General features: G+C 47.2%; 1 protein-coding gene across 1 annotated transcript; it reads left to right on the top strand.

Annotated features, from left to right (window-relative positions):
• Window positions 1–3,675: 3,675 nt before the first annotated feature.
• LOC134401969 (kelch-like protein 17) lies at window positions 3,676–10,267 on the top strand. Its single transcript, XM_063131331.1, has 4 exons — window positions 3,676–3,754; window positions 4,242–4,320; window positions 5,482–5,709; window positions 8,761–10,267. Exons 1-4 carry the CDS (start codon window positions 3,676–3,678, stop codon window positions 10,265–10,267), a joined length of 1,893 nt encoding a protein of 630 aa, XP_062987401.1.
• Window positions 10,268–26,475: the final 16,208 nt, after the last annotated feature.

Genomic DNA, 26,475 nt, shown 5'->3' with positions numbered 1-26,475 from the left:
ACTAATAGCAAAGAGTTCCCAAGACCACATTCAAGAAAACTCAGCCCAAAACTGCAAGAAGAGTTAAAACTAAAGTCTCTAAAGAAAGTTAAGTATTACCTTAGTATAGAAATAAAAAAGTTTCCAAAAGAAATTACCTAAAAAACCAGAAGCAAAAAGTTTTAAAATTGCTAAAAGTTTGCAAATTAGAAGATTGCAAAATAATTCAACGCCCCAAAGCACAAAGTTTTTCAACAGTGCTTAGAAAGAAAAAAAAAGAAAAGCTTACATATAAATAAGTCTCTGAGAAATATAACACACAGAGAAATGTACACAATGTTGAGATTGTTATAAACATATAAAGTTGATTTCTTACAAATAAAATGTAATGAAATGTAAATTGTATTTTTTCTATAATTAAAAATGAAAAAGTGTTGTGGTTAGGTTTTTACCCACAGAAAGAAAAGGACTCTAAAGAGTTAAAAAGATATCCTTGGCCAGATTGTCTCTGCCAAGAGAAGTCCAGTATGAAGCAGATTCTTCCCTGGCCTACGTGCGGTACGAGATGTACAAGATGAAGAGACTATTAGTTAATTGGGCCAAAGAGAAAAGTGTATTTAAGAAGTCCATGTTGTATGGCTTCTTACTGCTGGAACTTACTGCTGGAACTTACTGCTAGAACTTACTGCTAGAACTTACTGCTAAAACTTACTGCTAGAACTTACTGCTGACATTATCAGACTGCTGATGTTATACTGCTACGTTGTTGCTGTACTGTGAAAAGACTGTATATATGACCATTTATTCTGTAAGTAATTTATTTAGTGTCAGTAAAGCTTCTTACTGACCAAAGACCGTGAGTGCTTCTTTTTATTCCTAAATTCAAGCTGAAACCATTTCCAGACTCTACGCTGCTGCTATTTTCGCACTCTGCTATATTTTGGGTAAGCAATTACCCCGACACCTGCTGAAATTCCCTTTTCAATGCAACTGTTAAAGATACAGGAGCCCTGTCCTCCTTTTTCATATGGTCACCCTACCTCACTACACCAACCTACAATTCCCAGGATTATTTGTGGAAGACATGACCATTTAATGAATATCAATCTCATATAGGTTTGTGGACTGTTGGAGACCTATCTTAACATCCGGGGAGGAACCGAAATCATATGAAGGAATTTGCCAAGAAATATTTAATATTGTACTGTAGATTTTTTTCAGCTGTGACCTTTTTATCTGGATTTTCTGTGATGTTTTCTGGATTTCCCCCTTTGCTATCCTTGGGGCTGTCTTGGTGTCATCTTTGCCCTGGGGTGGCTCCAAATCTGTGTTGTATCAGTTAGATGATGCAGCCATAGATTTGAAGCCACCCCAGGGCAAAGAAGCGAAGATGCGCAGCTGAAAGCTCGTGGACTTACCCCGACTTTTCTAGCCAGAGCGAGGGCAGCCCAGCTCTTCTGTTGGTCTGTCCTCGCTTGGAGCCACTCCAGGGATGTTCCCGGACAGAAAGCAACCTCCTATTGGTCACCGAAAGCCGCAGGAGGGGGAGGAGGTGGGCATGGCCAGCTTAATGGCCGCCAGAAAGCCCACGCCGCCTCCCCTCATTAGGACAAGTTCCTACCACTGCACACCAGAGAGACCACAGGGTTTGATGGCAGGCTGGCGCCAATCCAGCACCGTGAAGACAGCCCCCTTCTGAAAATAAAACACTGGACTTTTTAAAACTCAAATCTAAGTTTGTCTTGAATGCCTTCAGAAATGACAGCCTAAAAGAGTGCATTCTTTGAACTTGTATTTATAGGAGCAGCTATATGGAAGAGAATGTGTGTTCCCATGGTGGTGTGGCTACAGCATAAGCCAGCAACACAGGGCCTTCCAATCTGGGTTCAGGAGGCTTTCTGGTGGCCAGTTGGCTGTCCAAGACCATTGGGTTCCAGGCATGACCTTGTTGATGACTCCTGGCCTCTCTGAAACTTCTTTGATGTGTGTGGTGCAATCCTAGGGGTATCCATTCAGACGTAAGCCCCACTTACTTCAATGGGACTTGCTCCCAGGAAAGTGTGGTGGGGGTGGGGAATATTAGATGCTTTTGGACTCTAGCTCCCATCAACCCCAAGCAGCAGGGCCAATAGTCACAGATGATGGGGTTGTAGTCCAACATATGGAGAACTGCATGTTCTCCACCACTGATGCATAGGATTACAGAGTTAGTTACTACTACTAACCACTTTGCACTGAGGAAACATAATGTCCTTTGTCCCCACCCCCAACTACTGTATTAAATTCTATGAAAGCTACAAGTCTGTGCATGCTGTCCTTTGAGAACCCCACATCCTGCCTCTGTTGAAAGGAATGGGCTGCAGGCACGTGAAGACTGGATCATTACCACTAGTCCTCTGAAATTTGCCTTTAAGATGTCCATAGGGCTATTCCACAGACATTACTCAAGGTTTGTTGCTCAACATGGAGCCACAGCTAAACCAAGCAAGCAAAGCCCAGGGCTCCAGGACTTGCCTGCTATTTCTAAGCTAATAGTTATCCTCCAATCCAATTTGTTCCCGCCCCCTTAAGAACCTTCCATTGGCAGTTGGAGCAGTTGGAATTAAGAGGGAAGCCAACCATTATTAGTCTTCCTGTGTTCTCCATGCTCTGCACGTCTAGAAATGGTTGAGGCCCTGTCTCTGGGACTGAGGTTAGCAGTTCGAGCAGGGGTGGACGGACTTCAAGCTTGGGGTATCTTCTTTCTATTTTCCTAGAACCATTCAGTCCACCAGTTGGAGCCAGGTGCAAAACAGCAGCTCCCGGAAACATGCATATAGTTAGAATTAAGAGACAAGGGTGTTTCTGAGCACATGCCCAACCCAGGAATTTGTTTTCAGTACCAGAGCTGAGCTTCCTATAACACAAAAATCTGCTCCTGGTTTTCCCAACAAGCTCTCTTCATCTCAGAAGCCTAATTTAGAAGGTGGGGGAGAGCCTTTTTGTGGTCAATGTGGTTAAAAAATTGGGAGCCTGAAACCTTTGTAAATCTACTGCAAATCACCTAAAGATCTACCAATGGATCCTGATCTAATTGTTAGAGAACCGAATGGAAAGCAGAGGATATGGGGCCTTGGAGGGAGGAAACATTTGAAGGGGGCATTTTGGCTTACAGGATCAAATGGTAATACAGACAGAGAGTGAGGTTGGTGTTTTTTTTTTTAAAAAAAAAAAAAGTCTTTTAAAATAACTTTTCACTCTTTGCAGTGTTTTGTGGAGCTGACATCCAAAACGCTTACATTGAAATCCATAAATAATATATTTATGTTTTAACTATCAAGACATTCTCATTTTTTTAAAAAAAATGGAAGTGCAATTTTTAAAATTCAAATGTCCAAAACAAATGGGTCAAATGACGCTGAGAAACTCCAAATCAGTGGTCAGTCAAGACTTTCATTGCAGAAAATGGGTGACCAAATTTGCAACATTTAGTGACAACTTTTTTAGCACCCAAAACCGTTGCTCTTTTGAAGCAAAAGTTCCAATTTCAGAAGGCAAGATGAAGAATGAAGGGGGGGAAATTTAGCCTGGATTTTCAAGAATTTCGACTTGGGTTGGGGTGAAATATTTTGAAGCCCTTGTCCTGTTCTACTCCCAGGCAGATGAACATGATGAAGTGACCAGGTGGTTCCTGAGCCTGTTTTAGAGGCTGAGATCATGGATGCAGTGCAGGACAGTGATGAAGAGGATGGCATAGAAAAACCACTACGGTCTCATGAAACCTATTTATGTCAGGGTAAGTCTCAAGGTTACCAAAAGTGATAAACTGACCCTTGGATGTCAGTGGTCTGGAAAATGTTCCATGAAGAAACATTGAAAGAGCTAGGTATATTTAGATTGGAGGAGAGAAGATTAAGGGGAGGTACGCAAGTGGTCCTCAGAGATGGAGCAGACTTCTTCTCTGTTGCTCCAGGGGACGAATGTTGCTCAACTAGAACGAATGATTGGAAATTACAAGGCAGCAGATTTGGGCTAAACATTAGAAGAAACTTCATAATGGTAAGAGAGCAGTTCAACAGTGGAACAGACTGTCTCAGGAGACAGTGTGCTCTCCTTCCCTGATAGTATTTGAGCTGAGGTTGGACGGCCTTCTGTCAGGGATGCTGTAATTGAATCTTGCATTGTAGTTCCTCCATTGAGTAGAGGTTGGACTAGTTTACTTCCAGGATACCCTCCAACTCTGTAATTCTATGATTTCATGTCTTTCTGCTTCTTTTCTGTAGGCTTGAAACAGCTATATGAGTCTCAACAACTCTGTGATGTCATCTTGGGTGTTGAAGGAAGGAGCTTTCCTTGTCATAGGTGACTCTGTACCATGTAGAGCGTGTGCCTATATACAGATACAGCTTTGCAGGCATTAGTCCTGACCTGTTTTCACTGTATAGTGTTATTTGTGTTGTTTTGTGTGGGAGCATGAGATAATAACCATCCCATGGAAGCAGGTTGAATTAGATCATTTTTTGGTCCAAATTGGACCTATGGATTCTGTCCTCCAGCTCTATGGCCTGCTTCATACATACACTTACACAGCCAAGGGAGCATGATTCTGTCCAGAACAAGTAAATCACCTACCTCAAAGTCCAAAGTCTTACCAACCATCAGTGTCTCTGGCTTGAGTTTCAATCTATTCACCCTCAGGGTGGAGATTGCTGCTCCTTAGTTTGATGGAACAGAACAATACATCTCAGTGTCAGCAACATATTGATGCCACCACACTCCGAAGTGGAGAACTCCCCACAGCTGCAATATGTAGATATTAAATAGGAACCATAGTCAACATGGAACCTTGCAGTATCCCATAGGAAGGTTATGTGCAGGACCACCTACACCTATAAGAACCCAGGATCTAAGATCAGCCAGAGAGACCTTGCTCATGTACCCACCATTAAGATGCATCAGGTTGGTGGGCATGAGAGAGAGGGGGGCTTTTCAGTAGTGGCTCCGTTCCTGTGATACTCCCTCCTACAGGATGTGCTCATCATTTAAATGGGCATTAAACATCCGGCTATACCAATCTGCTTTTACCTGAATAAGGTCGTTGGTCTGTAATTTCAACTGCAGCTGCTTTCTATGCCTGGTATTATGATAGATGGTTTGTTTTTTTAATGTAACCATGTCAAACTGCTTTTATGATTTTAATTGTGAACTGCCGTGATGGGGCCTCAACTGTGAAAAGAAATATATAAAAATACACACAATACATCAATTTGATAAATACCATTCACAAGGTAGGGTAGCATCACCCAGCACTATCTTCTGTAAACACCCAGAGAGGCCGGAGTGGAACCACTGCAAAATGGCGCCACTCAGTTGTAAACCTGAAAATGGTCTAGAATTATAGTCCAGAACTAGAGTCAACGAGAGGTCTGAGAGAAGCAACACAACACACTCCGCTGCCTCTCCCCAGAGGAAAACCATTGGTCAGATAATCTTCTCATCCCCCCACCTTCTTCCCAAATACAGGATGCTACTGGCATCAGTGAGCCCTTATTTCCGAGACATCTTCGTCAATTCCAGCCTTGAGTCTCAGAATGGGGAAATCCAACTCAAGGATATGGCTGCCTCCACACTCCACAGCCTGCTGGACTATCTCTATACAGAAGAGCTCTCCATCACAGCAGAGACCGCCCAGGACCTCTTCACAGCAGCTAGCAAGCTCCAGATTCTTCCTCTGAAAGAAATGGTTGGAAGGTAACACAAATTGCCCCCTCTGCATGTGTGGTTTTTACATAAAGGTGCACAAACAAAAAACATTTCCATCCGTAAAACATCAGTATTTACCCCATTTGCACACACACACACACCCCAAAAAATGAATGTGAATCCGAGTGCTTTTTTTCAGGCAAGGCTCTCGTGTCTCTTGGATTGCCTTGCTCCTTTTTTCTATTGCAATACGTTTTTCGTTTGAAAAAGAAAACTGTGCATTTCAGTCCAAGGTACACCCAAATGCACACATTTCTCCTTTAGAATAAAGTGTAAAAATGCCTTTTTAAAAAAAAAAAAAAAACTTTTTAAAAGTGCATTTTTCAAAGTTTGGCAACAAAGTTTGAGCTTTTCCTGGCGGGGGGGAGATGTGTTCGTGTTTATGTTCGCTTTTAGATATGCAAATGGGACAAATTCGCATCAAAAATTAATCAAAACAAAATTCTCAAACTTCCCTAGAGACCAATGACTAAAGGGAGCTTCTGTGACAAAACCCAGCCTACGCCTCAATCCTATGCGTGTTCGGACGGAAAAAAAACTCCTACAATTCCCAGCATGCTCCAACTGGCTGGGGCATGCTGGGAGTTGTAGGACTTTTTTCTGTCTAAACATGCATAGGTCTGTGCCTTTCATTGGTAATCTGCACCCCAAAATAATAACGTACTGCTTCCTCTCTGTCCCATACATAAATATCCGTCAAAATATGAGATGTCCTGAAAGTGTTTCATTTGCAGCTATTGTACAGCGAATAGGATCATGGCCCATTTTTTTTTAGAATTAACATTGCAGCACTTTCTAAAATCTGTTTTAAAAAGGAAGTGATTATGTTTACCCACACTGATCCAAAAGTCAGCACAAGGTAGCCTATGGTAGAGTGGAAGGATATGATGTATCGCAGGTGGAATAAGGTTTCAGCAATGCACTCCACTGGTTGGGGGGGGGGGCACTACTGTGAGACTGTGACTGTCACAAGAATGTACAAATATCCCTCGTTACATCTGTGATGTGACAGAGGATCAGGGGAGGCTAGTGTACCCAGGTTCGGTGGAGCAGAGGTTCCATTCTGGGTTTTAGTAACAACCAGCCAGAAGGAGCTATCTAAGGCCTTAGCTAGAATCATATAGAATCATAGAATAGCAGAGTTGGAAGGGCCCTACAAGGCCATCGAGTCCAACCCCCTACTCAATGCAGGAATCCACCCTAAAGCATCCCCGACAGATGCTTGTCCAGCTATCCCAGGATAGACCTAAGGTTTATCCCGGGATCATCCCAGGGTCATCCCTGTTAATGTAAATGACACACGGGGGATCCTGGGAGCAGGCAGGAACTACCCCGGGACGATCTCGGGATAAACCTTAGGTCTAGCTAAGGTCTAAGATGCTTAACCCTATCCCCAAAATGGGTCCAGCACTTTGGATAGCTCGTTTTAGATTCCTGGCTGGTTGTAACTAAAACCCTGAATAGAATCTCTGCCCCAATGAAACTGGAACCACCAGTTTCCCATGCAGATGATATAGTGCCCCTACTTATATCTTCATATGTTAAGGCGCAATAACACATTGGTGCATTCACATCAGGTCCAGACTTACCATGAACCAACATAACGCTGTTGCTTTGAGCAGTAGGTTCCCCAGGGGCTGCCATTTCCCTGCAATATATATAGAATTCAGGCAGGTAAGGTTCAGGTTTCCAAGACGGAGATGGAGTACCATTGTTACATCTTGTCTCTGGAGCCACCTAGTCTGACCCCCAAACTAATCCAGAGCTAGAACATCCCGACAGGTGGCTCTACAGCTTCTGCTTGAAGACCTCCATTGGTGGAGAGCCCACCGCCCAAGTAAATCATTGGTTCCATTTGTCAAATGTTCTCCAAAGATTAACCCAAATCTACCATCCTGTAACTTAAGCCCACAAGAAAAAGTCCTGCCCCCCAGGGCTGCATAGAACAAGGATTTGCCCTCTTACGTGTGATGGACCCTTAGGTATTTGAAGAGTGCTATCATGCCGCCTTCTTTTCTCCAGGCTAAATTTACCGAGTTCCATGGACAGAGGGCGGTTTGCAGGCAGAGAAGGAGGCCTGCCACTAGAGGCCACCTTGTTGTAGCAGCTGATAGCTATACTAGCATCACTCCTCTGCCATCGCTCCTCTGACAGTAGTAGGGGGAGAAGATGGGCATTGTGGTGGGAGAAGCATGTCTGGGCAGATTGGGAGAGGCCTTGGAACAATTGGCTCCAAACCCTCCCGCTCCCCAAAAACGCCCCTGACAACGGAAACAAACTGCACCAGCCCACGATCCAGCATAATTATTTTCCCTCCTCATTTTCCCAATGGGGAGGGGGGAATTACAAAGCATGGCTATTGCCCCCACCCAAAAAGGATTAAAAGGGGGAGGAAACCATCACCCATGCGCACATGCTCTGCCCTGGCTGGCACAATCTTGGCAGGGCATTGAACTGGTGGTTCAATGGATTGTTCTCTAAGAAAGAACATAGGATTGTTCTCTAAGAAAGAAAGTTCTTTAAAAAGAAAAAGGGGGGGGAGATCCTGCTTTCTGTCATTAAAAAGTCTTCTAGTGCTGTGTTGCCACTACTGAAAAGGCCCTCTTGTGGGTACTATGATCTTGTGTCTCAAATAGACAGAACCTGAAATCAGATTTCATCTGGAGACTTTATTTATTCATTTATTTATTACATTTATATACTGCCCCATAGCTGAAGCTCTCTGGGTGGTTTACAAAGATTAAAAAGATTAGATTAAAAAGACTGAACATTTATTACATTTATATACCGCCCCACAGCCGAAGCTCTCTGGGCGGTTCACAAAAGTTAAAACAGTAAACATTAAAAAGTATACAAGATTTAAAAACCATCAGAAACATAAAAACAACAGTATAAAAACAAGAGTATCCATTAAAAACCAATATACAAAATGTTAAAAGCAAAAACATAAGAACAGCTAACATATAAAACAATTTTTAATCACTCAGCCTTGATCTAAAACTGGCAACCGTGTGTTTCGTTCTCTGTTCTCCCTGCCAGGTTTCTAGAGATGAACATCTCTATGAGCAATTGCCTCAGCCTTTACAGCCTGGCTCACCAACACAACCACGACGCTCTGATCCAAGCGGCCTTGCGCTACATCAAGCAACACTTTGGGCCCCTTGCGAAGCAGGATGCCTTCTTGAGCCTCGAATACGGTGCTTTGACCGAACTCATCTCCTCAGACAGCCTGGAGGTGCCCTCTGAACTGGCCGTCTACCAGGCTGTGCGCAACTGGGTGGAGTCCGCCACCTCGGCTCGCCTCCCGCTGTTTAAGGAGCTCCTCGGACACATCCGCTTCCCGCTGTTCAGCCACGAGGAGCACATGGACGTCCAGGCGGATATCGCAGAGTATTACAGGCACGTGCGCCTGAGGTGGAAAGAGCTGGACGGAGCCGGGAGGCTGCAGGAGAGCGGGGGGCTCAGAAAGGGCATGTACGACGACTGTTTTGTGTGCGTGGAGGTCAATGAAAACAGGACCCAGGATGGGGATGGCCCAGAATCTTACCTGCACTGCTTTGACCCAAGTGCAGAGAAGTGGGAAAAACTGCCCCCCTTGAAATACCTGAGCTATTCCGGATGCGCCTCCGTGGACTGCAAACTTTACTTGTCTGGAGGTCAGAAGGACAACTGCACTTTTGTCGACTCCCTGCACGAGTACAATTCCTTGACCGGTCAGTGGACCCAGCTGCCATCCATGTCCACAGCCCGGGCACTGCATCCCTTTCTAGCCTGCAACAACACACTCTATGCTCTGGGGGGCTGCAACGACACAGGCTCTCTGTGTTCTGCCGAGGCCTTCAGCGTGGCGCAGAATGCGTGGGCCCCGATCTCCAACCTGCCCCTCGCCTTGATGTACCCTGCGTCAGCCGTGCTCAAAAACAAGCTCTACCTCATTGGGGGGAAGGCCTCCAAGAGCTATCGGGGCCTTCTCATCTATGACACAAATGCCGACTGGTGGACTGAGGTGCCCATGGAATTCGCCTGCTATGGAGCAGCTGCCCTCTCCGTCGGTACCGGAATGTATGTTTTTGGTGGATACACAGAGGAACGGGGCAGTTTCCTGGCCCATGGTGTGATGGCCACCGAAGAGGTCCCTTTCTGCACCAAAGGGAGCTTTTACCTCTATGAAAATGGCAGAGTGAGCTGGGAAATCAGTATACCAGAGCTGCCAGTGGCCCTGGCCTTTGCTTGCGCACTTGAGTGGCAAGGCAAGATTTACCTGTTAGCAGGCAAAGAGGAGCAACGTATCTATAAGACATGTTACAGCTGGGTACCAGAGGACACAAGTTGGACTCAGTGCCCGGAGGAAATCCCTACGACCAACAACGAGATGCAAATATTCAACAGTGCAACCTTGAAGATGCCCAAAAAGCCAATCCGGACCCTTCTGCTAGAGACAACAGCGACCTCGGCTGTGGTTGGGGTGGATGGTGCCAAGAAAGGACCGCTAACCTCTTCGGCTAGAGAGGGCTGCAGCCTGAACTGCTGTTGGGGTGGAAGTTAATCCAGAACGATTGTCTAAGTATCCATCTTATTCCCTGTGCCTGTATCAGTGGAGTCCCATAAAAGCACCCTGCCACTTCCTAAAGTAGGACTTCTTTTTGATGCCGCCTCTGAAATAATGGGTCTGCTTGGGATGGACAAGATAGCTGAATGAATATCACCCTCCAAAAATCCCCTCTTTTAGCTAGGAAATGGTTACATCTGTGCTAGACTCTTATTAAAAGGCCCAGGCTCTGCTTGAATTTCTGGAAATTATTCCTTTAGTGTATTTACTTATTACACTTATAACCTGACCTTCCTCTGAAGAACTCCAAAGAGCTTACATGGGGCTCCAAACCACGCAATATAGAGATGGGATTCCTTAAAGCAAGCAGTAGAAACTATAGCATGTGACTGAAGGCCTTTTAGAGTAGAGGTGGGGAATGTGTGATCCTCCAGATGTCATTGAAACTCTAACTCCCATCATTCTCAGCCTTCATGGCCAACAGTCAGGGAGGATGGGAGATGTAGTTCAATGACATGGAGAATAAGGCTATCAACGGCTGCTAGACCTGATGGATCTATTAGCTTTTCTACATGAGGCATTTATTATGCACTCGTCATTCCCTACTCATGTTTGTTTACAGATTCTTTAGACAATGATACAACCTTCTAGTTTCACTTTTGTTTTTAAACAGCACTTTCAGCAAGATGACTTTTTTTGAGCAGGGAAAAGGTGGTATTATTTGTGAAAGCAAAAGAAATTTTTTTTCCTGCTATACCACAGTTCCACCTAGAGGCTATATAATGGAAAAGCAGGAAAGGAAATGCTCTTTACGCAGTGCTTCTGTCTCAGTTCCACAACTAAACTGAAAGTAGATACAGCAGATTAGCAGCCCCATGTAGAAAAAACCCTCTATATTTCCTCTAGTATAATGGGGCAGTCTGCCTCTGAAAACCAGTTGCTGGAGAATATGAGTGGGAGGGTGCTAAACGGTGCTCAAGTCCTGCTACTTATAGGGAGCTGTTTGGCCACGGTGCCAACAGAATGCTGGACTACGTAGGCCTTTGGTCTGATCAAACATGTCTCTTTTTATGCTCTTAAAAACTGGAGAAACATGGTATTTCCCAACCCTGACTTAGCGCTACCATATTTGTTTGATTCTTAGATGCACTTTTCCCCCCATATAAACATCTCTAAAAATGGGGTGTGTCTTAAAATCACGGGTGCATTTATTATTTCTTAGAATCAAAGCTTTTTTCTGTTGTGCATCTTACAATCGATGGCGTCTTAGAATCGAAGAAATACGGTACTACAAGTCCTGGGCTTTTCATGGCAGTTAAGAGATCAGCTGGGGGAATGCACATTCAGCCAACTCCTGGTCTCTTCACTGCAATGAAGAGGAAGCTCGTAGCCTTGGCTTTATATTTGATTCCTCACTCTCCTTTATTCCTCATATTGAGGCAGTAGCTAAATCTTGTCGTTTTTTCCTGTATAATATTGCCAGGATTCGATCATTTTTGTCTGTCTCTTCTGCCAAGACGCTTGTTCATGCACTGGTTATTTCTCGGTTGGACTACTGCAACCTTCTTCTCTCTGGCCTTCCTTCTTCTCACATCAGTCCATTGGTTTCTGTTCACCACTCTGCCGCAAAGATCATCTTCTTGGCTCGCCGCTCTGACCATGTTACTCCGCTTCTGAAATCTCTTCATTGGCTTCCAATTCACTTCAGAATCCAATATAAACTTCTCCTGTTAACCTTCAAAGCTTTTCACGGTCTAGCTCCTTCCTCTCTCTCCTCTCTCATCTCACACTATTGCCCCGCTCGTGCTCTTCGCTCCTCTGATGCCATGTTTCTCGCCTGCCCAAGGGCCTCTACTTCCCTTGCTCGGCTTCGTCCATTTTCTTCAGCTGCCCCTTACGCCTGGAACGCTCTTCCAGAACATTTGAGAACTACAAGTTCAATCGCAGCTTTTAAAGCTCAACTAAAAACTTTTCTTTTTCCTAAAGCTTTTAAAACTTGATGTTGTGCGGACTTTATACTGTTAGTTTTACCCTATCCTGTGCCTGCTTACCCTACCCTGTGCCTGTTTGCATTCTCTTCCCCTCCTTATTGTTTTACTATGATTTTATTAGATTGTAAGCCTATGCGGCAGGGTCTTGCTATTTACTGTTTTACTCTGTACAGCACCATGTACATTGATGGTGCTATATAAATAAATTAATAATAATAATAATAATAATAATAATAATAATAATAATAATAATAATAATAATAAGAGATCGATGCCTATTGCTGCATCTGCAGTGGCTCGAAATGGGAAGTGAGAAGCAAACACAGCCATTCTCCAGGGTGGATTCCCCCCTCTCGCTTAGGGATGCAATTCTATGCATGTTGAGACAGAATAATTCCCAGCATTTCCCAACCAGCCATGCTTTGATCCTGATTCCTAATTATAAACACAATGACAATAGAAGCTATAATTGTTTCTTAAGAACATCAGAAGAGCCCTGTTGGAACAGACCAAGGGTCCATCTAGTCCAGCACTCTGTTCACACAGTGGCCAACCAGCCACTGGCCAGGGATGAACAAGCAGGACATGGTGCAACAGCACCCTTCCACCCATGTTCCCCAGCAACTGGTGCACACAGGCTTATTGCTTCGAATATTGGAGATAACACACAACCACCAGGGCTAGAAGCCATTGATAGCCTCCTCCTACAGGAATTTATCCAACCCACTTTTGAAGCCATCCAGATTGGTGGCCATCACCACATCCTGTGGCAGTGAGTTACATCATTTAACTATGCGCTGTGGGAAGAAATACTTCCTTTTATTTGCCCTGGATCTCTCACCAATCAGTTTCATGGGATGACCCCAGGTTCTAGTATTTTGAGAGAGGGAGAAAAGTGCCTCCCTGTCCATATTCTCCATGCCATTTTGTACACCTCTATCATGTCTCCCCTTAGCCTCCTCTTCTCCAAGCTAAACAATCCCAGTTGATGTAACCTTCCCTCATAGGGGAGATGCCCCAGCCCGTTAATCATTTTAGTTGCCCTCTTTTGCACTTCTTCCAGCTCTATAATATCTTTTTTTAAGTGTGGTGACCAGAATTGTACACAGTATTCTAAGTGTGGTCGCACCATATATTTGTATGTCTTCCAAAGGAGCTCATTCCAGGGATGCTTGAGGATTTAATTCGGTCTGAATTTCAAAGCAACCCAATCTTATCTCCACTTCCCAGAGTAATGTGTGGATGAGAACCCAGTTGTCCTTTGGGTTTTCCTCTTCTCCGAGTTTTGCAATGCAATTCCCAGCTCAAGTAACGGTTACCAGACCGCATATACAAATGTGTATTTTATTATAAAATGTGTTTAGAAATGCAGATGTGGAGAGAGAAGATTGGGGGATGTGCATTTCATAAGGAAAAGGGTTCGAAACGTATTTAAATATGATTTTATGTGCGGCTTTAAAAAAAATGCAGACGAATGTAGAAACAGGATGGAACGGACTGATGAATGAACACATGTGAAACTGGCATGGACCAGAAATACACTGATCTGTCCATCCCAAGTGTGATTCCCCACAACAGCCTTGTGGGGCAGGGGAGGCTGAGACATGAGTGTTGCCCAGTGAACTTCACGGAGAAGTAGAGGCTTGGAATCTAGAGTTACTTTGGCTCTGGCCCTTATCTCCCAAATTCCCATCTTCTTTTCTATGTTCACATTCTATAGAGCTCCGTCATTGAGCACTAGAAGGGAGGGTGGGGGAACACTTTGGTAAGGTAGGGCTTCAGGGGCCACATCAGTCCTGTCTTTGGACCCAATCCAGACCCTTGGTGTTCCCCAGACGGCCAGCCTCTCCTTCCCTTGTCCCCAACCCCGCTGTCCCAACCAATAATTGTTTAGTGCTTTCCCAACTTTTGTGCACAGTTTCCACCATTCTAAGTGGTTGGGATGCCTCTCCTAAGCCTTAGTTACTAGCAGTAAGAGCTTTAAGTTGTAATATGATGGTAATTTTGACCACACCCCTTTCCCCTTCAGTCCTAGCTGGAATGTGCCTCTCGCCCCCTGGAGCTTCTCTGAAATGGAATTTGGCCCTCAGGCTGAAAGACGTTCTGCACCCCTGTTGTAACCCCCCCCCCCAAACACACACACACACAGAATCACGGTAGGCTGCCACCATTCAGCTGAAGCTAGCCTGAAAGAACCTAGAGGCAGGGCTCAAAGTCCTGGTGACAAGGGCCACGTCTTCAAGCCCAACTCTAGAAAGAGGAGGAGGAGGAGGAGGAGGAGGAGGAGGAGGAGGAGGAAGAAGAAGAAGAGGAAGAAGAAGAAGAAGAAGAAGAAGAAGAAGAAGAAGAAGAAGAAGAAGAAGAAGAAGAAGAAGAAGACTTTCATTTATTTTCCCAAAGCCCAGAGGATACAGAATTTAACAAGTTCAATCCCTGACTTGGTTTGTTTCACTCTCCTATATTTTGTCCTATAGAATATGATGGGAGTTAACTGGACCCATTCTTGTCTAAATCTATGTAATGGTGATATCACAATTCCTTGCATCCGTGGAGCCCTCTTTTGGAGTGTCCAAAACAGGTCATGTACTTGGTTTCTATGGGCGGAATCCTGTGCATGTTTAGACAAAAAAGACTCCTACAACTCCCATCATGCCCCAACCAGCATGGGAGTTTTAGGACTCTTTTTCCCTCATAGGGTTGTGCTCTAAACATAATGGCTGCAAATGTTTCACTTGTTTGAATCCAAGGTATCAGAAGAAATGTATATTCAACTTGTTGTGGTGAAGTTTCACCACAAATACCATTTTGGGGCAAGGAAAAAGACCAAGTCAGAAGTGGGGGAAGACAAGAGTGGGTTTGGGGTTTCAAATGCTGGGGGGAAGCAGAGTTAGACGAGAGAAATTATGGGGCTGGGCATTAGGGTTGTGCAGGAGAGAGAGAAAGACAAGAGGCAGACAGCATGGAAGAGGAGGCCTCTAGTGTGAATAACTATCAGCACAAGCCTTAATAGTGGATCTCTTAACACATCCTGCTCTATGCTGAGCCAACGTTTAGAGCAGGAGTTTGGACCTCCACCCATGGGCCAAAGGTGGACCTCCAGGCTTCTCAATCGAGACCAACCATGCTCTCCACTCACTGGTCCCAGTCCAGTTTATTGATATAATTTATTCCATCCTGTTTTATCACCCAACTATAACACTGATGAAGGAAATCTTCACAAGCTGGGAAAGGAAAAGGCCTGAATGCAAATGGCTTTAAAATAATAATAATACATGCATACAAAGTTAAGAGCCATAACTCAGTGTGCAATCTTATGCATGTTTGGAAAGGAAAGGGACCTCTCATGCAAGCACTTGAGTCATTGCTGACTCCTGGAGGGCCTCCTGCTTTCGCTGACATTTTCTTGGCAGACTTTGTAGCGGGGTGGTTCGCCATTGCCTTCCCCAGTCGTGGTTACCTTTCCCCCAGCTAGCTGGGTACTCATTTTACCGACCTCGGAAGGATGGAAGGCTGAGTCGACCTGAGCCGGCTGCTTGAGAACCAGCTTCCGCTGGGATCGAACTCAGGCCGTGGGGAGAGTTTCGGCTGCAGTAACTGCCGCTTATCACTCTGCGCCACATAAGGCTCTGCATGTTTAGACAGGGGGGAAAAGTCCTACAACTTCCAGCATGCCCCAGGCTGTGGAATGCTGGGAATTGTAGGAGGGTCTAAACTTACATAGGATTGCAGCCTCAAGCTATGTTTAGCTCTGGCCCCACCTACTTCTGGCTGGGGTCATGCCCACTGTTTCAAATGTGGCCCCCAACAAGTTTCATACAAAAATGCCATTTGGGAAAAATAACATTCAAACTAGGGATGTGCTCCGCTCCGATTAGGAGCGTAGAAGCAGTAGCGGATTGGCCTGCTCCGCCTTACCCAGAGGCGGAGTAGGAGCGGACCGCGGACCCCCTAGAAGCAAGGCGAAGAGAAGCGACCATTTTTCGGAGCTCCGAGTTCAGGCGGAGCGCTCCGGTCGCCATCTTGAAAACATTTCGCCATAGGATTGCATTGCGGCAAATAATCGCGCATAACTACGTTGTTTTTGAAGCTATCGTTCTGGAAATTCTTGTGCACAGAGAGTCGTGGATGGGGGTCATTTTGAGACCACTCTCACCTCTCTGCGTGCTGTGGTTCACGTGCAATATTTTTTTAAAAATCGGGTCAACCGCGCGGCTCAAACTGCGTTTCGGCTTTTCGCCCATAGGATTGCATTGAGGGAAAGAATCGGGGATAACTGGGGGGGGGGGTTAAGCTATCGTTCTGAAAATTCTTGTGCACAGAGAGTCGTGGATGGGGGTCATTTTGAGACCACTCTCAACTTTCTGCGTGCTGTGGTTCACGTGCAATATTTTTTTAAAAATCGGGTCAACCGCGCGGCTCAAACTGCGTTTCGGCTTTTCGCCCATAGGATTGCATTGAGGGAAAGAATCGGGGATAACTGGGGGGGGGGTTAAGCTATCGTTCTGAAAATTCTTGTGCACAGAGAGTCGTGGATGGGGGTCATTTTGAGACCACTCTCAACTTTCTGCGTGCTGTGGTTCACGTGCAATATTTTTTTAAAAATCGGGGTTTGGGTTTTTTTTATTTTTTTTTTTTATTTTTTTGGAAGCGATGACAGGCACATTCAACTCCCAATCCTGATGAGAATTGATCTCCTCAGAAAGCATCCTCCTCCAATCCCAGCGTTGGAGGGGGGACTAAGGCAGACCCACCCTGAGAACTTTCTGTTTTGTGTCTCTTTGTGGGTTGGCGTTCGTGGAGGGAACACTTAGTTAGTTAGTGCTCCTGCTTTGGACTTTGGAGATAGATTAGGATAGGTTTAGTTTGGCGCGTGTGTGTGTTTGTTTGCTTCTTTCTGACTTGTAGCTTAGTTTGCCCTGTGTTTTCCCCTTACTTTGATTTAATATAAACTTTATTTTTGAATTTTGGAGTGTGTGGTTGGGTTGGTTGCCCCCCCCCTTCCCTGTATTAAAGCCTGACTGTTCTGCTTTTGTGAAAGCTTTCTTTTGAAAGCATACACACACTTTTTGTCCCATTTCCCTACATTTATATTCTTAAACATATTTTATTATATTCTTTCACATAGTCCATTAGTATATATTCTCATACATATTATATTAGTATTCATATTTTGTTCTTCTTATAGTAGTGGTTGGTTCTTTTTCCCCCTCCCCTCTCTTAAATCCTGATTGTGTTTCCTTCTATCTTCTATATACCAAATATACCAAAAAAATTGGATTCTCTTTTTCTTCTCTGTGTAACTTGGACAGAGTGGGCTGCTTTTGTCAAGTTCAACAGGCAGCCACAGATTGAGCATTTTGGGGAAAGCATACGCACACCATTTCCCTATTCTTAAACATATTATATTATATTCTTTGACATAGTCTTAGTAGTCTATTAGTATACATTCTCATACATATTAGTAGTAGTATTCATATTTTGTTCTTCTTATAGTAGTGGTTGGTTCTTTTCCCCCCTCCCCTCTCTTAAATCCTGATTGTGTTTCCTTCTATCTTCTATATACCAAATATACCAAAAAAATTGGATTCTCTTTTTCTTCTCTGTGTAACTTGGACAGAGTGGGCTGCTTTTGTCAAGTTCAACAGGCAGCCACAGATTGAGCATTTTGGGGAAAGCATACGCACACCATTTCCCTATTCTTAAACATATTATATTATATTCTTTGACATAGTCTTAGTAGTCTATTAGTATACATTCTCATACATATTAGTAGTAGTATTCATATTTTGTTCTTCTTATAGTAGTGGTTGGTTCTTTTCCCCCCTCCCCTCTCTTAAATCCTGATTGTGTTTCCTTCTATCTTCTATATACCAAATATACCAAAAAAATTGGATTCTCTTTTTCTTCTCTGTGTAACTTGGACAGAGTGGGCTGCTTTTGTCAAGTTCAACAGGCAGCCACAGATTGAGCATTTTGGGGAAAGCATACGCACACCATTTCCCTATTCTTAAACATATTATATTATATTCTTTGACATAGTCTTAGTAGTCTATTAGTATACATTCTCATACATATTAGTAGTAGTAGTATTCATATTTTGTTCTTCTTATAGTAGTGGTTGTCCCATTTCTTGTCCCATTTCCCTACATTTATTAGTAATATTCTTAAACATATTATTATATTCTTGTAGATATTCTTAGTAGTAGATATATATATATATATATTAGTATATTCTCATACATATTAGTAGTAGTATATTTTATTGTTCTTGTCCCATTTCCCTACATTTAAACATATTATATCTTCTTATACATATTCTTAGTAGTACCTTATACATAGTATTAGTAGTATTAATATTTTGTTAGTCATCATGAAAAGAGGAAGCAGGCGTGCTGAAAGCAGCAAGGCTCAGTCTGCCAGCAGTAAGCAGGCTTCCTCTCCTCCTGTGAAACTCAAACGGGCAACTCCTTGGCTGACTGCTCCAAAACAGAAGCAGGACAAGCAGCAGGCAGAGCCACTCTCTTCTGCAACTTGTGCCCGGCGTTCTCTTTTTGAGGGTGGGAATGGGAAAAGTGCCCGTTTGCAAGAGGCACGTGGCAGCAGTGCCATTAGAGGAGGAGGAGTATCCCCAACTCCTTCATTCTCCTTTCAGCCCACGAGCCCGATGATGGACCTAGACGAGGTCCTCAGCACAGTGGAGGGGGGGAGGAGGAGGAGGAGGCGGTGGGCCTCCAGGATGTGGGGGCTGAGGAGGAGCAGCAGCAGGCCGAGGCTCTCTCCCCAGTCTCATCCCACACCCCTGTTTCTGTGGCAACACCAGAGAGCTCAGGCGGGCAATTGGTGGTGTCACCACGGAAACGAAAGACAAGCATCGTGTGGGACCACTTTGAGTTGGGAGCGGATCCCCGCTTTGCTGTCTGTCGCCACTGCAAACTCAGCCTAAGCAGGGGTTCATCGACAGGGCATTATGGAACCAGCAGCATGAAGATGCATCTTAAGAGGCAGCACCAGTCGGTCTTGCTGGGGAAAGAGGCGGGCAAGGCGACTGGTTCCAGGGGAAAGCCGAAGGCGGCGGCTGCTGCTGCTGCTGCTGGCACTTCCAGTCTCAGCTCTCCATCTCCCATCCCCACAAGGGTTAGGCAGGCAACCCTGCCGAAAATGGGGTGGGGGAAGTATGGAACCACAAGATGGCGTTTTCCAACGCCCTCCCAGATCACCACGTCAATCGGTGAGATGGTGGCGTTGGACGACCAGCCATTCAGCCTCGTCGACAACGCAGGCTTCAAGAGGCTGATGGCGCTTGTGGTGCCATACTATAAGCTGCCGTGTCGCACCACCCTGAGCAGGCGGGTGGTGCCTTCCCTGTACCGTTCCTGCAGGGAGTTAGTGCTGGGTCGTCTGTGCCAGGCAGAGGCACGGATGGTGCACTTCACCTCGGACATTTGGTCCAGCGAGGGCGGAGTGCACGCTTACCTGTCCCTGACGGCACACTGGTGGGCAGCCGTGGGGCAGGAAGGATCCAGCACTACAGGGACTGGCAAGGAGGGCTACTGCTGGGCCCTCCTCCACACGCAAGTGATGGACCAGTCCCACACGGCAGGGGAGATTACGGAGGCCATGAACCGCATGGTGGATGGGTGGCTAGCTGGGCAGAAGGTCACCCGCGGTTACATGGTCACGGACGGGGGAGCCAACATGGTGAAGGCGGTGCGCGACGGCGGATTCGAGGGCGTCCGCTGCATCGCGCACGTCTTGAACCTGGTGGTGAGGGATGGCCTTGGGATGGGCAGCAGCAAGCCCAACCTCGGTCCCCTGTCCGGGATCCGTAACCTCCTGGAGAGCTGCAGAAAGGTGGCAGGCCATTTCCACCACAGCGTCAAGGGCAGTCGCTTGCTGCGGGAGAAGCAGGAGGAGTTGAATCTCCCGCAGCACAGGCTAGTGCAGGATGTGGTGACACGCTGGAACTCCACCTACCTGATGCTGGAGCGGATGGTGGAGCAACAGCGTGCCATCCACGACTTGTTCAGGGTCAGGGACATGGGCGTCCACCACCTGGGCAAGCAGCAGTGGGACGCCATGTCCCAGCTGGTGGCGGTCCTCAAGCCGTTCCTGAACGCCACCGAGACCCTGAGCAAAAGCTCTGCCCTCCTCAGCCAGGTGATCCCTGTATGCAGGCATCTCCAGAAACAGATGGGCGACTTTCTGGAGTACAGGGATCCCGTCACCGGCAGGCGCTTCGAGCCCGAGGTCCGCGAAGCGGTGACTAGGCTGAGGGACGGCGTGACGCGGAGGCTGGAGCCCATCCAAACCGACAGGGTCCACATGTTGGCAGCCATGTGCGACCCTCGTGTGAAGGATGGGCTTTGTGGGCCAAATAGCAGGCAGCACTGGGTGGAAACGCTGGTGGGCGAAGTGCGGGCGGCATGGGCCAAGAGGGTGGGGCAGAGTGAGGCAGAGGAGCAGGCCACCCCTCCCCGCAGCAGCACCAGCAGCACCAGCAGCAGCCTCACCTGCATCCCTCCCAGCAGCAGCACAGGCGAGGGGTATTGGGAAGAGGCTCTGCACACCGTGTTTGGGCAGAGACCCTCCCCAGCCACCAGCCAGGATGACGCTGCAACCACCGTGCAGCGTTACCTGTCAGAGCCCATCGAGGACTCCTCCATGGACCCCCTGGCCTACTGGTCATCCCGTTTTCAGATTTGGCCGGACCTGGCGCGGGTGGCCATGGATCGACTCAGCTGCCCACCCACCAGTGTTCCAAGCGAGAGGGTGTTCTCTATGGCGGGCGACATAGTGACCCCTCACCGCTCTCGCTTGGAGCCGGACTTGGTGGAGCAGCTGGTCTTTCTGAAGGGCAATCTCCCCCTGCTGGGATACCCCACCCTCAAGCCCTCGTGGGAGTGACAGGCAGGCTCCCTTTAATTCCACCCCTCCTTGGGTTGGCAGGCACACTACAGTTCAGGCAGGCTGGTTTTTTCTCTGTAGGCACTAGGCAGAGTTTGTCACCGTGCGTGTGTGTGACTGAATGTGAGGGCAAAGCACCGCACTTGAGTTCATTTCATTTCTGTGGCGTCCGGTACAGCTTAGTCAACTCATCCGGATAGTTTTCCACCCAGTTCCAAAAGACTCCATTTATTTATTTATTTATTTATTTATTTAATTACATTTATATACCGCCCCACAGCCGAAGCTCTCTGGGCGGTTTACAACCGTTTGTCCATGATTGACTGCACGTTTAGGTGAGGTGCAAGCAGGGGGCAAGGCAATGCCTGGCACCACCACCACCACTAGCCAGGCTGCCTCTCTCCAGCAGTCCACGGGTCGCCCTTTGGAGTGCCCTGGGAGTGGAAGACGTACTCCCTGATCCAGAAGTATGGTTTTTTGAGAAGCAAACAGGCGAGTCCTCGCCTTTGAGAAGCAACCTTTCACTTGAACTCATGGAAGTCATTGACTTCAGCACAGCCACTACATAGAGGCTGTGGACCTCTGGGTGACTCCATCAGTGTGCTGATTTTGAGAAGCAACCTTTCACTGAAACTCATTCACTTCCCCAATTGAGGGTGAGGGAGGTTACACTCCAGCAGTCCACGGGTCGCCCTTTAGATAGCTCGGGGATCAAATGGAGTCCTTGATCTGTGTGCTGATTTGGAGAAGCAACCTTTCACTGAAACTCATTCACTTCCCCAATTGCGGCTGGTACTCCAACAGTCCACCGAACGCCCATAGCACAGCCACTTAGTGCATAGGGACAGTTTAAGTTTCCTCCTGAGAAGTGAGCACTCACTTCGACTCATGACAGCCATTGACTTCACCACAGCCACTTTGTGTGGGATGCTGTGGTCCTCCAGGATGTGGGGATAAGTAGCAGTCGCTGGTCGAGCTTCTCTCCCCAGTCTCATATGGAGCAATTTTGAGCTCTCACTTCGACTCCAAGTTCAGACACTTGAGCACAGCCCCTACGGTGGAGGCACAGCTGGCCGTGCCTCTCTCCCCAACCACTGACTGCACAGGGACAGTTTAAGTTTCCTCCTGAGAAGTGAGCACTCACTTCAACTCATGACAGCCATTGACTTCACCACAGCCACTTTGTGTGGGATGCTGTGGTCCTCCAGGATGTGGGGATAAGTAGCAGTCGCTGGTCGAGCTTCTCTCCCCAGTCTCATATGGAGCAATTTTGAGCTCTCACTTCGACTCCAAGTTCAGACACTTGAGCACAGCCCCTACGGTGGAGGCACAGCTGGCCGTGCCTCTCTCCCCAACCACTGACTGCACAGGGACAGTTTAAGTTTCCTCCTGAGAAGTGAGCACTCACTTCAACTCATGACAGCCATTGACTTCACCACAGCCACTACTGTGGATGCTGTGGTCCTCCAGGATGTGGGGATAAGTAACAGTCGCTGGTCGAGCTCCTCTCCCTGGTCTCGTCCCACCCCTCTTCCGCTGTAACGCCCTCTTTGAGAAGCAAGCTGTCACTGAAACTCATGAAAGCCATAGACTTCCGAAGCAACCTTTCACTTCAACTCATTGACTTCCCCTTTGAGAAAAAGCTAAGCTCCAGTAATGCACCGTTTTTCCGTGGGACAGCTCTCTTATGAGAAGCTGCACTGCATATGCAGCAGTGCCACGGCTTTGAGAAGCCGAGACCCATCCCAGCCACCGGGAACCGGAGGAAAACTCCAGCAGTCCACGGGTCACCCTTTAGATAGCTCGGGGATCAAATGGAGTCCTTGATCTGTGTGCTGATTTTGAGAAGCAACCTTTCACTGAAACTCATTCACTTCCCCTATGTGCGGGAGGTACTCCAGCAGTCCACCGATCGCCCGTAGCACAGCCACTAGCAAAGCCACTACAGTGGATGCTCTCTTCTCTCTCTCTCCTCAGTCTCATCCTCTTCCTCTTCCCCTTCTGCTGTAACCCGTCTTTGAGAAGCAAGCTTTCACTTAAACTCATCATTCACTTCCCCAACTGAGGGAGGTAAAGTCCAGCAGTCCACGGGTCGCCCTTTGGAGTGCTCTGGGAGTGGAAGACGTACTCCCTGATCCCGAAGTATGGTTTTGAGAAGTAAGCTGTCACTTGAACTCATGAGCCTCTGTGCAAAAGCTGTCCTTGTGTGTGTGGTTGTGAGTGTTACTGCAGCTGCCTGTCTCGCTGCGAAAATGAAACAGGCAAGTCCTCGCCTTTGAGAAGCAACCTTTCACTTAAACTCATGGAAGTCATTGACTTCAGCACAGCCACTACGTACAGGCTGTGGTCCTCTGGGTGACACGATCAGTGTGCTGATTTTGAGAAGCAACCTTTCACTGAAACTCATTCACTTCCCCAATTGCGTCTGGTACTCCAACAGTCCACCGAACTCCCATAGCACAGCCACTTAGTGCATAGGGACAGTTTAAGTTTCCTCCTGAGAAGCAAGCTGTCACTTCAACTCATGGACTTCCCCTATGTGCGGGTGGTACTCCAGGTGTCCACCGATCGCCCATACCACAGCCACTTTGTGTGTACGGACAGTTTAATTTTCCTGAGAAGTGAGCACTCACTTCAACTCATGGACTTCCCCAATTGCGGCTGGTACTCCAACAGTCCACCGAACGCCCATAGCACAGCCACTTAGTGCATAGGGACAGTTTAAGTTTAATGAGAAGTGACCTCTCACTTCGACTCATGACAGCCATTGACTTCACCACAGCCACTTCTCGGTGGATGCTTTGTTCCACCAGGATGTGGGTGAGGAGGATTAGTTGCAGCAGCTGGTCGAGCGTCTCTCCCCAGTCTCGCAATTCAAGTTATCTGAGAAGTGAGCTTTCACTTCGACTCCAAGTTCAGACACTTGAGCACAGCCCCTACGGTCGAGGCGCAGCTGGCCGTGCCTCTCTCCCCAACCACTGTCTGCATAGGGACAGTTTACGTTTCCTCCTGAGAAGTGAGCACTCACTTCAACTCATGGACTTCCCCAATTGCGGCTGGTACTCCAACAGTCCACCGAACGCCCATAGCACAGCCACTTAGTGCATAGGGACAGTTTAAGTTTCCTCCTGAGAAGTGAGCTTTCACTTCGACTCATGACAGCCGTTGACTTTACCAGCCACTTTGTGTGGGATGCTGTGGTCCTCCAGGATGTGGGGATAAGTAGCAGTCGCTGGTCGAGCTTCTCTCCCCAGTCTCATATGGAGCAATTTTGAGCTCTCACTTCAACTTCAAGTTCAGACACTTGAGCACAGCCCCTACGGTGGAGGCACAGCTGGCCGTGCCTCTCTCCCCAACCACTGACTGCATAGGGACAGTTTAAGTTTCCTCCTGAGAAGTGAGCACTCACTTCGACTCATGACAGCCATTGACTTCACCACAGCCACTTCTTGGTGGATGCTTTGTTCCACCAGGATGTGGGTGAGGAGGATTAGTTGCAGCAGCTGGTCGAGCGTCTCTCCCCAGTCTCGCAATTCAAGTTATCTGAGAAGTGAGCTTTCACTTCGACTCATGACAGCCATTGACTTCACCACAGCCACTTGTCGTTTTGTAGTGCGCCGAGTTGAGCACAGCCACTCCGGTGGATGCTCTGGTCCTCCAGGATGTGGGTGAGGAGGATTAGTTGCAGCAGCTGGTCGAGCGTCTCTCCCCAGTCTCGCAATTCAAGTTATCTGAGAAGTGAGCTCTCGCTTCGACTCCAAGTTCAGACACTTGAGCACAGCCCCTACGGTCGAGGCGCAGCTGGCCGTGCCTCTCTCCCCAACCACTGTCTGCATAGGGACAGTTTACGTTTCCTCCTGAGAAGTGAGCACTCACTTCAACTCATGACAGCCATTGACTTCACCACAGCCACTTCTTGGTGGATGCTTTGTTCCACCAGGATGTGGGTGAGGAGGATTAGTTGCAGCAGCTGGTCGAGCGTCTCTCCCCAGTCTCGCAATTCAAGTTATCTGAGAAGTGAGCTTTCACTTCGACTCATGGACTTCCCCTATGTGCGGGTGGTACTCCAGGTGTCCACCGATCGCCCATAGCACAGCCACTTAGTGTGTACGGACAGTTTAATTTTCCTGAGAAGTGAGCACTCACTTCAACTCATGACAGCCATTGACTTCACCACAGCCACTACTGCGGATGCTGTGGTCCTCCAGGATGTGGGTGAGGATTAGTCGCAGCAGCTGGTCCAGCTCCTCTCCCTGGTCTCGTCCCACCCCTCTTCCGCTGTAACGCCCTCTTTGAGAAGCAAGCTGTCACTGAAACTCATGAAAGCCATAGACTTCCGAAGCAACCTTTCACTTCAACTCATTGACTTCCCCTTTGAGAAAAAGCTAAGCTCCAGTAATGCACCGTTTTTCCGTGGGACAGCTCTCTTTCGAGAAGCTGCACTGCATATGCAGCAGTGCCATGGCTTTGAGAAGCCGAGACCCATCCCAGCTACCGGGAACCAGAGGAAAACTCCAGCAGTCCACGGGTCACCCTTTAGATAGCTCGGGGATCAAATGTAGTCCTTGATCTGTGTGCTGATTTTGAGAAGCAACCTTTCACTGAAACTCATTCACTTCCCCAATTGCGGCTGGTACTCCAACAGTCCACCGAACTCCCATAGCACAGCCACTTAGTGCATAGGGACAGTTTAAGTTTCCTCCTGAGAAGTGAGCACTCACTTCGACTCATGACAGCCATTGACTTCACCACAGCCACTTTGTGTGGGATGCTGTGGTCCTCCAGGATGTGGGTGAGGATTAGTAGCAGAAGCTGGTCCAGCTTCTCTCCCCGGTCTCGTCCCACCCCTCTTCCGCTGTAACCCTGTCTTTGAGAAGCAAGCTGTCACTTCAACTCATGGACTTCCCCTATGTGCGGGTGGTACTCCAGCAGTCGACCGATCGCCCATACCACAGCCACTTAGTGTGTACGGACAGTTTAATTTTCCTGAGAAGTGAGCACTCACTTCAACTCATGACAGCCATTGACTTCACCACAGCCACTTTGTGTGGGATGCTGTGGTCCTCCAGGATGTGGGGATTAGTAGCAGTCACTGGTCGAGCTTCTCTCCCCGGTCTCGTCCCACCCCTCTTCCGCTGTAACCCTGTCTTTGAGAAGCAAGCTGTCACTTCAACTCATGGACTTCCCCTCAGAGAAAAAGCTAAGCTCCAGCAGTCCACCGATCTCCCGTAGCACAGCCACTACGTTTCCTGAGAAGTGAGCTCTCACTTCAACTCGTCTTGTAGTGCGCCCGCCGAGTTGAGCACAGCC

This window comes from Elgaria multicarinata, chromosome 7 (genome assembly GCF_023053635.1).
Source record: "Elgaria multicarinata webbii isolate HBS135686 ecotype San Diego chromosome 7, rElgMul1.1.pri, whole genome shotgun sequence".
NCBI lineage: Eukaryota > Metazoa > Chordata > Lepidosauria > Squamata > Anguidae > Elgaria > Elgaria multicarinata.
Note: the sequence above shows the minus strand (reverse complement) of the source record. Positions and strands in the feature narration are given on the sequence as shown.

Excerpts from the sequence above, each read along its gene's own strand:
- LOC134401969 (XM_063131331.1), top strand. The coding sequence starts at position 3,676 with ATGGATGCAGTGCAGGACAGTGATGAAGAGGATGGCATAGAAAAACCA. Across the intron at positions 4,321-5,481 it reads AGGAGCTTTCCTTGTCATAG|GATGCTACTGGCATCAGTGA; the intron begins GTGACTCTGTAC and ends TCCCAAATACAG. Across the intron at positions 5,710-8,760 it reads CTGAAAGAAATGGTTGGAAG|GTTTCTAGAGATGAACATCT; the intron begins GTAACACAAATT and ends TCTCCCTGCCAG.